This window comes from Pelmatolapia mariae, linkage group LG6 (genome assembly GCF_036321145.2).
Source record: "Pelmatolapia mariae isolate MD_Pm_ZW linkage group LG6, Pm_UMD_F_2, whole genome shotgun sequence".
In the NCBI taxonomy this organism is placed as follows: Eukaryota; Metazoa; Chordata; class Actinopteri; order Cichliformes; family Cichlidae; genus Pelmatolapia; species Pelmatolapia mariae.
In genome coordinates, this window is record NC_086232.1 from 26462511 (window position 1) to 26477658 (window position 15148).

General features: G+C 37.8%; 1 protein-coding gene across 3 annotated transcripts; it reads left to right on the top strand.

Annotated features, from left to right (window-relative positions):
* The first annotated feature begins 1028 nt into the window (after positions 1-1028).
* Positions 1029-13476, top strand: LOC134629246 (sodium-dependent phosphate transport protein 2B-like). 3 transcript variants are annotated; one of them, XM_063476411.1, is made up of 14 exons: positions 1029-1367; positions 1510-1579; positions 2620-2683; positions 2776-2886; positions 3994-4122; positions 4395-4538; positions 4647-4758; positions 6403-6595; positions 6971-7066; positions 7155-7275; positions 8087-8254; positions 8342-8458; positions 8811-8935; positions 10461-13476. In XM_063476411.1, exons 2-14 carry the CDS (start codon positions 1556-1558, stop codon positions 11022-11024), a joined length of 1968 nt encoding a protein of 655 aa, XP_063332481.1. In that variant the 5' UTR covers positions 1029-1367; positions 1510-1555; the 3' UTR covers positions 11025-13476. The 3 variants fall into 3 exon arrangements, with proteins under 3 accessions (XP_063332481.1, XP_063332482.1, XP_063332480.1); XM_063476412.1 differs by having other exon boundaries at positions 1514-1579; XM_063476410.1 differs by having other exon boundaries at positions 1029-1579.
* The last annotated feature ends 1672 nt before the right edge of the window (positions 13477-15148 follow it).

Consider the following 15148-nt stretch of genomic DNA (forward strand, 5'->3'; position numbering starts at 1 on the left):
CTTAGTTATCTTCCATTTGGTTTTACTGCATGGCAGGAGATGCCAGGCTAAAGGGTATATGTGCCTTAACTGTGTTGGTGTGCGATGGAGGTGCTCCTATTTAGGGGTAAGGCCAAACTGGAATGCTAAGGTATAATCAGCCAATTAGAACTGTAGCTGGGGAGTTGTAATTTGTGGGCTTTTGGGACAACCAGACGGGCACCTCAGTGCACTGGGTTGCAGAGGGGCACAGCGTGGCTTCTGGGACAATCAATACTGGCAATGGTTTCATTAGGTCACTGCAGAGTTACTTGAGCTAACCACGCTGTTACATAACTGGGCCACTCAAGTAGCTCTAAGCTGTGGTATAGGTACAAATTACTTGCTGAGTTAACTGTGGCACTTTGGTTTGTTTTTTGGATTAGTATTAACTACCCCTATAAAAAAACAGTTACACATTTGTTTGGTTAATCTATCTAAAATCAATTATGTCTAATAAAGCAGTCCTCTTACACAGAATTCCTTTATGAAGGTTAAGCTGTCCAGTATTTGTTGAAAGTGCTTTAAAGAAAATTAGCACTTCTTTAAAATGGAAAATTATTCATATTTATTTCATGTGCATCCACATTGACAAGCTGAACCTAATAAATTAGCAACAGAGCATTTGGTCAGATGGGAAGCATACATGGAAATGTCCCACCGGGGCTTGTTGTGCACTAGAGCAGTGAATCCTGGGTTCCCATGCTGGTGCAGCTACCATGGAGATTCAGTGCATCACTCTGGCGCAGATTGACTTTTCTTTTTTTGTTATGAAGAGTTTTATGGAGCTAAACTTAGTTCACTGGCATTTTGAAATATTGACCAATGGGTAGCTGGATTAGGAAAATCAATAATTTCTATCCAAAAATGCTCCAAAAATACACTCAAGTTGGACTTGTATGACATTATAGACCCACCCCACCCCCAATACAGTCAATGATCACACCCCACTGCCCTGTGTGGTATAAATAAATCTTTGTCAGGGCATCCATTGTGTCTGTCACCTCTTTCCCATGTTAATCTCAGGGTCCATCAGCTGGAGATATCCTCACTCTGAGAGCTGTGCATGAGACATGCAACGAAGAATTATTTTTTTAACAGCTAAATTAAGTACAGAGTTTTTGCTTCAAGAGTTCATGTTTTAAATGGATGATCATACTTTTAAACGGGACACGCAAACAGAACTGATTATGAGTTTTGCGTGAAAAACGTACAAAGTACATCGGTAGGGTAAGTTTAGCGCAGGTGTGGAGGTGCAGTTGAAAGCTGACGCCACCAGCCTGAGACTTATCAGGTACAATGTGAGTTGGATTGCAACACCACTGGCAGAAAGATTAAAGCCGAGTCAGGTAAGACTAATCAAAGTTTGGAAGGTGTGTTCTTCTTATCATCGCGACGGAAGTGTTCCCGGTGATGTGAACACTGCACATCACATTTTTTTTTAGTCTACATTGACCCCTCTTTGACCTTTTCTACTCTATCTGCACGAAGGCAGCATTTTTAAACCTGAGGCCAAAGTAAAAAGTGCACGGGAAGGATGGACACACTACACCCGCCACAGGTGAGGACAGACATGTCTCAGTCAATCTTCTAATTATTTTTGCTGCTGTTAACTGAAAACTGAATGCAAAACTGGAGTATTTAAATTAACAAAATTATATGATGGATTGGGAGAATCAGTATGGGTCAAGAGTTCATGAACCATAACATTTGTATGGTAACACGAGGATGTGTGTAGTTTTGTAAATTTTATTTATTTATAAACTTTTAAAATATGTTTTAACATACATACTGCTCATACAGTATGCATGTGGCTCTTAATTCATGTGGAAACCCCCCCCCCCCCCCCCCCCCCCACGTTTATTGTTACTGAGCTGGAATTCAGAACAGAAAACACTGAAATTAAGTCTGAAAATGATTGGATGTGGTCCACTGAAGCCCAGCATGTGAAAACTAAAACTGACGTTCAATATTAGCTGTGCAGTAATCCTCTTATGAACGAGTAATGATAGAAAACAGGGCACAGCTTAGACAAATAGTGCACACTTTCAAACTTTACAAATTATTATTGTTTATTAAGTATAAACAATAACAAAATGACGAAGCATACCCCAGAGTGTTTTCTTTTTGTCATACTGTCCAGCGACTGGAATTTTACTGGATTACATGTGACACAAAGATCAATACCCTGGCATGAGACAAGATGTGTGTGTGTGTGTGTGTGTGTTATTCCTGAAGCCAATACCTGCTATAGAAAATTAGTTTGTTTTAATAAGCGAGGAGTCGATACAGCTGAATGAGGTTTTCTGTATCTATGCTTAGTTTGCTGCATTGTTAGTTAACGGCAATCATCACTTTAACAAATTGCTGCAAAAATAAAGGAAATTTTACACAGCAATGCATCATTCTGTGTAAATGCTTGCTGCCTTTAGGTATAACAGCAAGCTACTTTACAGTTTATGTATAATATGGTGTTTTTTCTAAGTGTTATCTAAATATTACAATAACTTTGATATAATGTAAGTATTATTTATGCTTAAGAATAGTTTAAGAATGACTAAAGCTAAATGAGTGAAAATGAATCTGATTTTCTTTTTACAGCAAATGGCTACAAAAAACAAATGTAAGGAAGACAACGATGAGAAAAATGGATATAAAAGTAAAGGTGTGTAAGCGAAAAGCTACTGATTGATTTAATCAGAATTACATGTGTGTGTGCAGCAGGACAAAAATAGTCTTTTTTTCTCATGTTTATAGAAATCAAAGCGAGCCCTGCACATTCCACTGCGGCTCTGATCGTGGATGAGCCGGAGGAGACAGATGCATGGGACCTGCCAGAACTGAAGGACACGGGTGTCCCGTGGTCAGGTGTAGACTCGTTGTTTCTAATAGTACAAGCAATGTCTCATCAAGGACTGTGATAAGACAGTCCTGATAAGATGTGCACATTGTTAATAACTATTGCATTTACAAATCAAGCCTAGTGATTCAGAACATTAGCTGTACATTACACCATAAAGAGCTGCAGTAAAACACAAAGTCCTGCAGCTAAAGAGTTACTGTTTGTTACAGTGATAATTAAAATATTCACTGAGAAGCTTTTATATTTGATTTTTAAACAAAGTGGAAAACCTCCCCAATAAATTTGACATTAAGTTTATGTGTTTAGGAGTTTTCTCTCATGTACACCATATTAACTTAATATAATTCAGTATGTCCTATTAAAGGTGCAAATGCTTTTGCAAACACTTGTTTCATATTTCGAGTTTGTCTGTAAGTTTGATGATTTTGTAAATATTTCGTTAAAAACAGCTTTAAGTGTTGATCTGTGTAAAACTAAAAGAATAAGACATAAAAGGCTTTTCATGTTTTAAAACATTAATACACACTCTAGTTTGCTTCTGGATCATCATTCCCTCATTTTAAGAAGTTCAAACATTGATCTGATTACTTGAACAATGTACCAGTAATAAATGGTAGTGTTAATGATAGCAGTGAACAAACGTCCTGTTCAGATAAGATAAATTAGGTAAATTTGCTTTGACTGCAATAGAGGTTAAGATGAACTCTAAAATTATAGAACATAATACTACTAATATATATAATTATTAGTGCTGTCAGCGTTAGTCTTGTTAAAATGACGTTAACGCCAAAACCGCATTAATGCGGCAAATCTCCGTTAGCGAGTTACTGCGTGGGGCTGCACAGCGTCAATGCGTTAGCGTGGTTAGGTCGTTAACGTATTAGCGCCGTGCAGCCCCACGAGATTAACGCTGACAGCACTAAAAATTATACATAAATTACTATATTCACTTAGTTGTTACCCTCCTCTTTGAATCCAGCGCCACTGATAGAGCTTACAATAAAGAAAAAGGGGGAAAGGTGTATTTTGGTGTAATAGTGCTTTTTTTTAGTCATTTATTTCAGACATGTTGATCTTGTGTATTTTTGTTTGTCTCTTTCTGTTTGTTTCAGCTCTGGATACCAAAGGGAAGGTCCTCAGAGTGCTGATATCAGTGGCAAAGCTGATTCTGCTTTTAGGTTTCCTCTATATGTTCGTCTGTTCTCTTGACATCCTGAGCTCAGCTTTCCAGCTTGTTGGAGGTACTCACTCTTAAACTTATCAGAAGCTAGGAGTTAATGTAATGTTGAGCAATAAACTTGCAAGTTATAGTCCTTTTACCACAGCAGACGTCTTGTTTTTAAAACACTGTGCACAGTCACGATGTGACTGGAAGTCACCTTTAGCAGTACTCAGTTCTACTACTGTTTAAAATGTACCCGATCACCAATCCCAAGCATAATATTTTTATATTCAGAAATAAAATATGGTATGAATGTGAAAATGTTCAGTCTCTAATGTTCACCTGGTCCAGGTAAAACGGCAGGTGACATCTTTCAGGACAACAAAATTTTATCCAACCCTCTGGCTGGTTTAGTCATTGGTGTTCTGGTCACCCTGCTGGTCCAGAGCTCATCCACTTCCTCCTCCATAGTTGTCAGCATGGTCTCCTCTGGTTGTGAGTATGAACTTCTCCCCTCTACCAGCACATACAGAGACACATCCATGCACAGAAAACTCATCATGAGTGAGGATGATATTGAAGGAGGTCTGTGTGCTTCCACAGTGTTAACAGTTCAGGTGGCTGTTCCTATCATCATGGGCACCAACATCGGCACCTCGGTCACAAACACACTAGTCGCCATGACGCAGGCTGGTGAACGCAACACTTTTCGGAGGTAATGAATTTGTGCTTCATGGAAGCTTCCTTTCCTTCTGCTAAACGGAAAAAGTAACCCAGGAGAAAATATGTGTGTGTTCTTCATTATATTGTAGTAATATACAGAAATATATACATTGGAAATCTTGTGGGCATTCTCCCACAGTATCTAGAGGAACACCCTGATGAATTATAGCTCTGTTCAGACGTTTACATGCACTCATCATGGGCATGGATGTATGGTTATTCGGGGATTTCCATGTTTTCTTTTAACTGCTCTTTTTCCAGAGTGAATTTATTGTACAGAATACATCTTTACTGACTTAAAAAAAGGATTGGGTGCATAAATTTGAATTTTCTGTAATCTACACATGGTCAAAATTATTCACGCAGGCCCAAATGTATACTTTATCCACTCCAAAACCAGTTTTGATGTGTGAACGTCCAACTGTTTCCAAGTTTCAACCATCTAGCTGTTGCTTTGAGATGAAGTTAGAGAATGTGTAGGACCTTTAGCTTCTCCTTTGCTTCACCATATGGGGGTGGTGTTGAAGGTCTCAGTCCATGGCGATATAATACTCACTTCACTGTGGACCGTTACGTGGTATTTCAGAAGTTTCTAGTTCATGGCAGGCTTGTTCCAGAATATCCTAAGCAATTTCTTCTCATCCCGGGGTAACAGTTTGGGTCTTCCTCCAGAACTCTACAGTTCTTCTTCTATGCTGGCAAAGAGAAATTATCAGCCGTAGTCACTCATGATCACTAATAAGAAGTTAATAGGTCTTGGCCTCATCAAGTTAAAAGACATTGTAGAATCTTTAGCACCACTTGTTAATAAATTTGAGTGAGTGTATGAGTGTAGTTGAGCCTGTGTAGATTAGAGAAAATCCAAAATAAATTTAGATTAAAAAATTCTTGCTTTTTTTTTTTTTATCATTTAAAGTCAGTAAAATGTATTCTGTACAATCATTCCACCCTGAAAGAAGAACAGTTCAATGAAGTCATTAAAGCCAAAAATTACCATGGCATTCATGCCAATGATAAATGCATGTAAGCATCTGACCCCAACTGTAGCTTTCCTTGCTGCAGCAGCAGTACATGTGATGCTCTGTCCTGAAAAGATGAACATAGATAAATTAAAAGTGTGATGAACTTACTGTGAAGTTATACATATTTCCGTCAGAATTACTTTATTGTATTTTTATGGATACTGTTATCTGCATTCAATTTTAGATAACTAATGCTGTGAATTTTATTTCATTTTACGATGTTTTGTTCTTTTCTTGACCTGTTTACTTAGCTGTAAATGAATATTAATCGGTCTGTTTTATTACTGTCTTGTTATTATCTTACCTTTGAAGCCCTTTGAACTCCAATAACCTGCTACTATGTAACTGACAAACAGCCTTCTTTTCAACCTGAGATTCTTAGGCCCCCGGGAAATAAAATAAATACAAAATTAACCATGTAATATTTAATAAAAAATAAATAAATCAACAAACAAAATAATTAATTAATTTTTATTTTATGAATCTCAGGTTCAGAGAAAAGATAAATGGTACACATTTCCTAGAATTCTTTACCTGGAAAGCAGTGATATCACGCTTTCCAGAAAGATCAAAGGTCATTGTTGTCTTGCTTTTGTCTTTCATTATGCACTTAGAGCTTTCGCAGGGGCCACGGTGCACGACTTCTTTAACTGGCTCTCAGTGTTGGTGCTGCTGCCTCTGGAGGTAGCCAGTGGTTACTTGTTTGTGGTCACCAAGCTCATCACTGATTCATTCGAAATCCAGAGTGGAGAGGCCCCAGATCTGTTAAATGTGATCACTGACCCCCTCACTGAATCAATCATAGAGGTAAGATGTCATTATTATCTTAATTTTCCAAATAACAAACAAACATGCAGCTGCCTTATTCAGTTTTTGGTCATCAATCTGGTGAAAAAATGTGCTTGACAGGCCTGGATGATACAGTAAGAGTGGCCATGCATAACATCTATATATAACAGCAGAATTTCACCTCTATCTAAAATGACATTGAGAACACAAAGTATTAAGCAGCACAATTAATTTCCTGAAAGATGAATGCTGACATGAATGTCTGTAGTCTATTGCTTTTTTTCACACTCTTAACATTATCAGACAGATAAGATGCTCATATATAAGGCTGTTATCTTCTCATGGTTTATAGTTTACAGTTTTTTTCCTCCTCCCTTTTTCCTTCTGACTCAGCTGGATGCGTCTGTGATTAGTGGGATTGCCACCGACGATCCAGAAGCTAAAAACAAGAGCCTCATAAAGAGATGGTGCCAAACCTTCACCAACACAGTAAGACCAAAGCATGTCAAATACATCCAAATATACTCCAAAGAACTAAGAATTAAATGCTGAATATATGTTTTCCACCCTGTTTCAGACCTTAATGAATGTCACAGTTCCTGGTCCAGAGAACTGTACCTCTCCGTCTCTGTGCTGGGTTGATGGCAACTATACCTTCACGCTAAAGAACGTTTCTGAGACATACAATATAAAGAAATGTAAGACCACTATTTACTTTAATTTAATTATGTAAATAAAGGAATAATGTTTCCATCACAATATAATAGACAGTCTCCTTGTAGAGACATTTGGATTGAACTGTGTACTTTTTATTGTCCTTGTGGGACAGTAGTCTGCCCAGATTAAGCATCTCATATACATATATATACATTAGATATACATCAGATGTCATCATAATAATAGTGCAATTTACTAATAGCACTACGAGTCTATCAGTAAATTGCATACAAAAGTTGCATACAGAAGTTACTGCAGAAGTATCAAACATTATATAAACAAAAGTAGTGGGACACCTACACATTATATCTACAGGAGCTGCTTCAGCTTGGAGACTCATGCCATGAAGCTTCCAGCACACAGTTTTTGTGCTGATGTTAATGCCAGAGGTAATGAGCTGTTCAGTTATTGCATCAGTAGAGCACCGGTGACTTTTATGCACCACGCTCCTCAGCACTCAGTTTATCAGGTCTACCTCTTTAAGGCTGAGTTGCTGTGGTTCCCGAATGCTTCCACTTTGCAACAAAACTACTTCAACTTGATCGTGGGAAAAAAAAAATGTTACAAACTAACTTGTTGCATTGCATTGCAGTACCTTACTCAAATTCAGTGGGCCCATTCTTTTACAAATGTTTATAATGGTAGACTTATAAACATTTTTACACTCCTGTGGCAATGAGCCTGAATGAAGCACTTGAATTCAAAGACATGTTAAGACATGTAGGCCAGTAGTTTTGTCCATATTGTGTATTTCTTTCTTGTAATTATGTGCGTGTTTCTGTGTGTTGCCAGGTACACACCTCTTTGTGGATGTGAATCTGTCCGATATGGCGGTGGGTCTGATTCTGCTGGCTCTCTCTCTGCTCGTGCTCTGCTCCTGCCTGATCCTCATAGTCAAGCTGCTCAACTCTATGCTGAAGGGACAGGTGGCTGTTGTCATCAAGAAAGTCCTCAACACCAGTGAGCATCACTGCACTCTATAAATTCTGTAAAAAACTGGATGCGATGTGTAGAATAATACATGAATCTTCTTGTATCTCTGCACAGATTTCCCATTTCCCTTCGGTTGGATCACGGGCTACATCGCCATTTTAGTCGGTGCTGGAATGACCTTCATCGTGCAGAGCAGTTCAGTGTTCACTTCTGCCATTACTCCACTAGTTGGTGAGGTTAATTATGCATTCATCCATTACTTCTATCACCTCCATGTATTTATTATTAAAAACAACATTGATGCACGATTTGCGAATATTTGTTTCCTTCCGAATATTTTTTTCTAAAGATTTCTATATCTTGTTTGTCTTCTTTATGTGACCTTTTAGGCAGTAAAGGACAAAATCTGTCTGAAAGTAGTGAAATTATTGTTCTTTTCTTGATTTTTTTGTTTATCCATAATGACCAGGACCTAAATCTAATGACTGTAATATCATGGTGAAGCAGATAGTGATGGTCGTCAGACACATGGTGTAAGGATGTGAAAATAAGTATTCCAACCATGTTGTTTTTAATTCAATAGGCATTGGTGTCATCAGTATAGAGAGAGCGTACCCACTGTGTCTTGGTTCAAATATCGGCACAACCACCACAGCCATTCTGGCAGCCATGGCTAGTCCCGGAGAAACTCTGGCTGATGCTCTACAGGTCAGTCATTTCCACAAAAACACTCTCCTGTCCTGGTTAACATTAAATGTGTCAGTAATTGTATTTAGAACCACTACAAGCCTTTCTAAGGTTTTATACTGTACTTCTTCTTATTTTTAAAAAAAATTTTTTTTTCTTAATTTATAATAAATTAAATATCATTGCAGGTACATCTTCTCATGAGAAATTATGTCATATTTGCTATTTAACATATTTCCTGTGGTTACCTACATATTAAGGTCTGCAAAAATCCAAATGACTAATTTTACCCTAATAATAATATTTTATCCGACTAATTTAATTTTTATTCAACTGTGACATTTAGCTTAACTTTAAATTTGTGGTTTGAGGGAGAAATTGGGTGCCTCCATGAAAATTTGGGACAAATCGTTGTGGAAACAGCTGTTGGAAATATAAACTTACTGGACACTTCATTAGGTGCACCTTATCAACTGCTTTTTAATACTATCCAGAAAAGATGGGACGTTCTTTAAATTTGAACAAAATGAAAACTAAAAGACTTTCAAATCACATGAGCCAGTATTTTAGTCACAACTCCAAGCATAGATAAGATAACAAATGTTAAAACTGAGAAATCATATAATTGATTAACAAAATGAGCTCATTTCAATTATGGGTGATTTCAGTAACCTCGACTTGTTGGTGCCAGATGAGCTGGTCTGAATATTTGAGAAACTACTGGGATTTTCCCAACAACTACATAAAAAAATAGGTCGGAGGAGAATAGCCATACTGCTTCAAGCTGATAGGTGCAATTTAAATAACCACTAATTAACAACTCTCAATGCACACCACATCGAACCTTTAAGCAGATGGGCTACAGCAGCAGAGGACCACACCAGATACCCCTCCTGTCCGCTAAGAACAGGAAACTGAGATTACAGTTCACACATGTTCTGCGACATTCAGATGGTTGGGACAGAATTTGCTGTAAACAACATACATGGCTCCATTGTGCTTTGCATCAAAGATTCAGGCTGGTCGTAGTGGTAAAATGGGGTGGGAGATATTTGGCACATTTTGGCCCCCTAGTACCAACTGAGCATCTTCTGCTGGCTGCATCCAGCAGGATAACACATCATGTCATAAAGCTCAAACTATGTCAAACTGGTTTCTTGAACGTGACAATGAGTTCACTGTACTCATCCCAGCCTCCACAGTTACCCGATATCAATCAAATAGAGCACCTTTGGGATGCGGCAGAATGAGAAATTCATATCATGGATGTGCAGCTGACCTATCTGCAGAGGTTGTACTCTCGTTAATATAGACCAAAATCTCTGAATCCATGTCAGGAAGAATTGAAGTCCAAGCAAGGTGTACCTAAAGTGACCAGTATCTTTGTGGCTCTGACATCTTGTGCCAAATCATTTAATTATTTTCAATAAAAGAGAAACTTATCAGGAAATTATCAACCTGTAAAAGATTACATTTTTTACCCTAAATTTGTAGCAAGCTACTTCTTTGCACTTACACTGATGCTTGTTGTTTGTTAACAATTCAGATTGCCCTCGTGCACTTCCTGTTCAACATCTCTGGCATCATTCTGTGGTATCCCATTCCATTTACCCGCGTCCCTATCCGGTTGGCTAAAGGTCTGGGCAACATCACAGGCAAGTACCGCTGGTTTGCTGTAGTCTACATCATCTGCTGCTTCTTCGTTTTACCGCTTTTCATTTTTGGCCTGTCGCTGGCTGGCTGGAAGGTACTGGTGGGCGTGGGTGTTCCTCTACTCATCATCTTGATCATAATCATTGTGATCAACATACTACAAAAGCGGAAACCTGGGTGGCTGCCTGCAGTCCTGCGATCCTGGGACTTCCTTCCACTATGGGCACACTCCCTGGCTCCCTGCGACAAAGCAGTTGGGGTTTTAATCGCAAAATGCTGTTGCTGCTGCAAATGCTGCCAAGCTGCATCTGACGACCAAGAAGACAGAGCAGAACAATTGGAAAATAACAGGACAACACACACAGCAGTATATGACAATCCTGCAATGAGTGTCGAGAATGAAGCGGAAGATGGGATGAAAATAGAGTTAAATATCCTGAAAATGACCAAGCTTTGAGATTTGACATTTTAAGTGCAGTTGTGGTCAGAAGTTTACATGTACTCATCATGGCCATGAACGCAACTGTGATGTTGGAGTTCTAATGATTTCTTTAACTGTTGTTTTTCCAGGGGGGGATTAAGCCAACTTACAGGACTTTAAAAAGCAAGAACTGGGTGCAAGTTTGAATGTATTCTGGATTTTCTCTAATCTACACAGGGTCGAAATTATACATAAACTCATTTAGGTTGTGCTGATAGTTCTACAATGTTATTAAAACACCTTTTTTCAATTCTTCAATTCAAACAATTCTCTGTAAGTACAAGTTATTTGTCACCACTTTGCCAACTTCTAGATAAAGAGCCCAACTTTCACCCCTTAGATGACAGGGAATTGTTCAGGAACATGTTGAGAAACCACAAAGGCTTAAGCCTGCCATGAACTGGAAACTGCTGGAAAACCAGCAGTAGGAACTGAACAATTGAAGCATGTTTTACATTGCCATGGACTGAGACGGCGCTGACCAAGACAGAAGTCCTTGCTCCAAAATCAACACCTTAAACAGCTGATCTGCAATTTTCAGCTGCCCATGTGGACAAGTCAAATGCCAAATTTTATGGTCAGGTGACACAAAGATTGAGCTGTTTGATCACAATGACAAGAGATATGTTTGGATGGTTAAAGGTGAGGCTTTCAAACCTAAGAACACAAATTTATGGATTATGCTTAAAAGCCAGGTTTTCGCCAGGAGACCAGCCAATTTAAACCAAACTCTGCTAAGACTGATGGATGCCAAAAGTATCTGGTCGGACTGCAACTTGCTAAGGGACATTTAATCAAATATATCATTTTGACGCTTTGTGGATGAGAGAAATTCCAAAATAAATTCAAACATGTGTACCCTATTAATATTTTTTACTGTCATTAAAGATGTACGCTGTCATTCCACCATGGAAAAAACAGTTCCAAGAAATCATTAAAAATCCAAAAATCTCCACGATGTATTTAAAGTTCCTACCACAACTGTATGTGTGTGATGCAAAGAAACATACTAATGGACATATTGTAGTGTAACACAGGAAATGACTGCACAGACGAATGCACTAAAACGTTACATCGTTAACTGAAGTGACCTTGAAATACGAGTGGAAATCTATAATTATATTAATGTCAGCAAATCCTATGAAAGGATCAAAACCAACCACTTTAGTTTCTCAGAGTCATCATATCGCGACCCCAAACCTAACCCTAACACTAAGGCTAGCCAATCAGAATGTGTGTATGTATGTTTTTTCACAAAATATGTAATATTTGTTTTGGTTTTTTTTTATTTTTTTCTCCTGAAAGGTCCTTTTTCCACAGCATACTATTAGAGTGGGGTTAGGGTTATTATCTATGATGACTTAGATCTCGGAGTACTAATACTTCATAATTTAGCAAGTTTATGATTTTAGCATCAAATCAGTTTGGCCTTGCTGAAGACATAAATGCAGCAAACATCAGTGCAATTCTATTAACCTTATAAAGGACATCATCATTTCTTAAAGCAGCTTGATACTTTAATTGTTTTTACCTTCATTATTTAAATAAAGGGAAATTTTTATTTGACTATTTTTCAGCTGTAAGTCAGGGAACAAGACAGGGAACTGTGACAGTGCCAGTCAAATACTTTCACCCGGACATGAAGATTTTCGCTGTTTGAAATTTTGCTATAAAAATGCTTATTTTATTTATGAGTCCTGCTGAGTTGGTCAATTTAAATTTTAATAGTTCCCTGGTTCATGAGTAAAAACTTGAAAAACCCAAAGGCTTCAACTAAATTTTGTGTTGTGTCATTGTGTCAGTATGCCATCATGATTTTCTGCCTGCTCATTGTTTGCTGATGAACATTTAGCTCATGTGTACAGCCTCAGAACTGGTAGCGTGGCTATAAAGCGGTGTATGATGTGAGAAAATGTAGCTACACAGACAAAGCTAGACTCAATCATGTTGACTTTGGTCTTTTAAATGAATTTGTGTGTGGATATAAAAATGCAGAATATCACCAGTCTTATCCTTTTGACATCTGAGTAACTGTATTGTCATGAACTAACATAACATAACATTTAACATGCTAACTGTGGAGTCTGAGATGTAGTGCTTGTTTTTTGTTGTTGTTTGTTTGTTTGTTTGTTTGTTTGTTTGCAGTTTCATTGGCACACCAACCTGTCATGTTTACCTAGTTTCATCATTTTCCAATTTTTGTATTTTTATACAGAGACAAAAAAAAAATCACTGTGTATAAAAGACACATTCAGATCTTTAAAACATCGTTTTAAGGTGTAGTATAACTTTGTAATTGAAGAGGTAATTGTATTCAAGGAATATATAGTCCGGAATTAGATGAATGCACATCTAACAATTTGTTTTTGTTTGTTTAATTGTGAGTTGTCCCCCCCCAAAAAACTGTGTTAAAAAGCAAAAAGAATAAAATAATGCTAGATTCATCATTTGGTATGGTTTCCTGACCCGTCTATATGCTGATCATTTCTATATAGTCCTGTTATCTGTGTTATTTGTTTCTGAGCTAACCAAAGTATAAGGAGGGTGTTCAAAGTGTTAAGAGAGATAAAGTCAGAGCCCTGCAATGGTAAGAGTCGCCTCAGCAGGGGTCCAGAATACAAGGTCGTCACGTGGTTCATGTAGGCTTTACCTAGTTCCAGGAAGTGCCTAATAAGTGAATACAGAGAGACAAAGCACTGTTTCTCCAAAACTAACAGTCAATAAATGCATCTATCTATCTATACACACACACACAGACACACACACACACACACGCATATATATATATATATATCTATATATATATAGATATATATATATACTTTGCTGTAAAATAAGATGGTCCACTGGAATTAATGCAAATGACATGACTCTGACTTGAGGGCTCTGGATAAACCTGCCCAGAGTCTAAAAATATCATAAACTTTGTTAGTATTATTAAATTATTCTTTCATACTTTTTTAAATGACTGTCCAATGGTCCTCTCATTGTACGTTCACTGTATTGTTAGATCTGTGAAGTTTTAAATATTGATGTTTTGTTATTTTTATTATTTTTTTCTAGACATCATCTACATCTACAAGATTGTATGTTTTTAGTTATTTCTTACCTATTTCCTTGATTATTTTCTTTACATTTTACGTTTTGCACAGAATTTAGGTCAACAGCAATTTTTCTCCTAAATGTGCTTTATAAAAAAAATTAGAGTAGAGTTGAGTTGTACCATCACACCCGGTATCTGGGAAACCTTCACTGTCACGTGTCAGTGAGCCATGTGCAGGGAACATGAGATGCACCACCAATATATCAATAAAGAGGGTGTGCAACTGTGTCAAAGCACAACACGGGAATCACGACAGTTTCCACATGGCCAGCTGACATTAATGCCATGGAAATGTCTCTCTCTCTCTCTCTCTCTCTCTCTCTCACACACACACACACACACACACACACACACACACACACACACACACACACACACACACACACACACACACACACACATTGTGGTCTTTGATCTCCATTTCATTGGGTGCCAGCAGATCAGATTAATTTTGATAGACATACTAACATTATGACATCTGTGTGACGGCGTGTGTTTGTTGTATTTTTAGTCCATCAGATGAAAAATATTTTAGATGTCTTGAACATAATTAATCCCAAATCCAGAATAACATATCTTGTATCTTTGGAAACTCTTAAATCACCTATAAAACTAGTACAGAATTACACTCAGCAGCCACTTTATTAGGTACACCGTGCTAGTACTGTTTTTGACCCCCATTTTGCCTTCATACCTGCCTTTATTCTTTGTTGTACATATTGAACAAGCTATTAGAGAAATTCCATATTGACATGATAGTATCACACAGTCGCTGCAGATGTGTCAGCTGCGCATCCATGATGTGAGCCTTTACAATGAATCCCAGAGGTGTTCCACTGTTATCTGGAGACTCTGTGCAGTGAACTCACTGTCATGTTGAAGAAACAAGTTTGAGATGATTTGAGCTTTGTGACATGATGCACTATCCTTTCCAAGAAACCATCTCAACATAAAAGGAAGGACATAATCAGCAGCCGTTTCAGATAGACTACCCTGC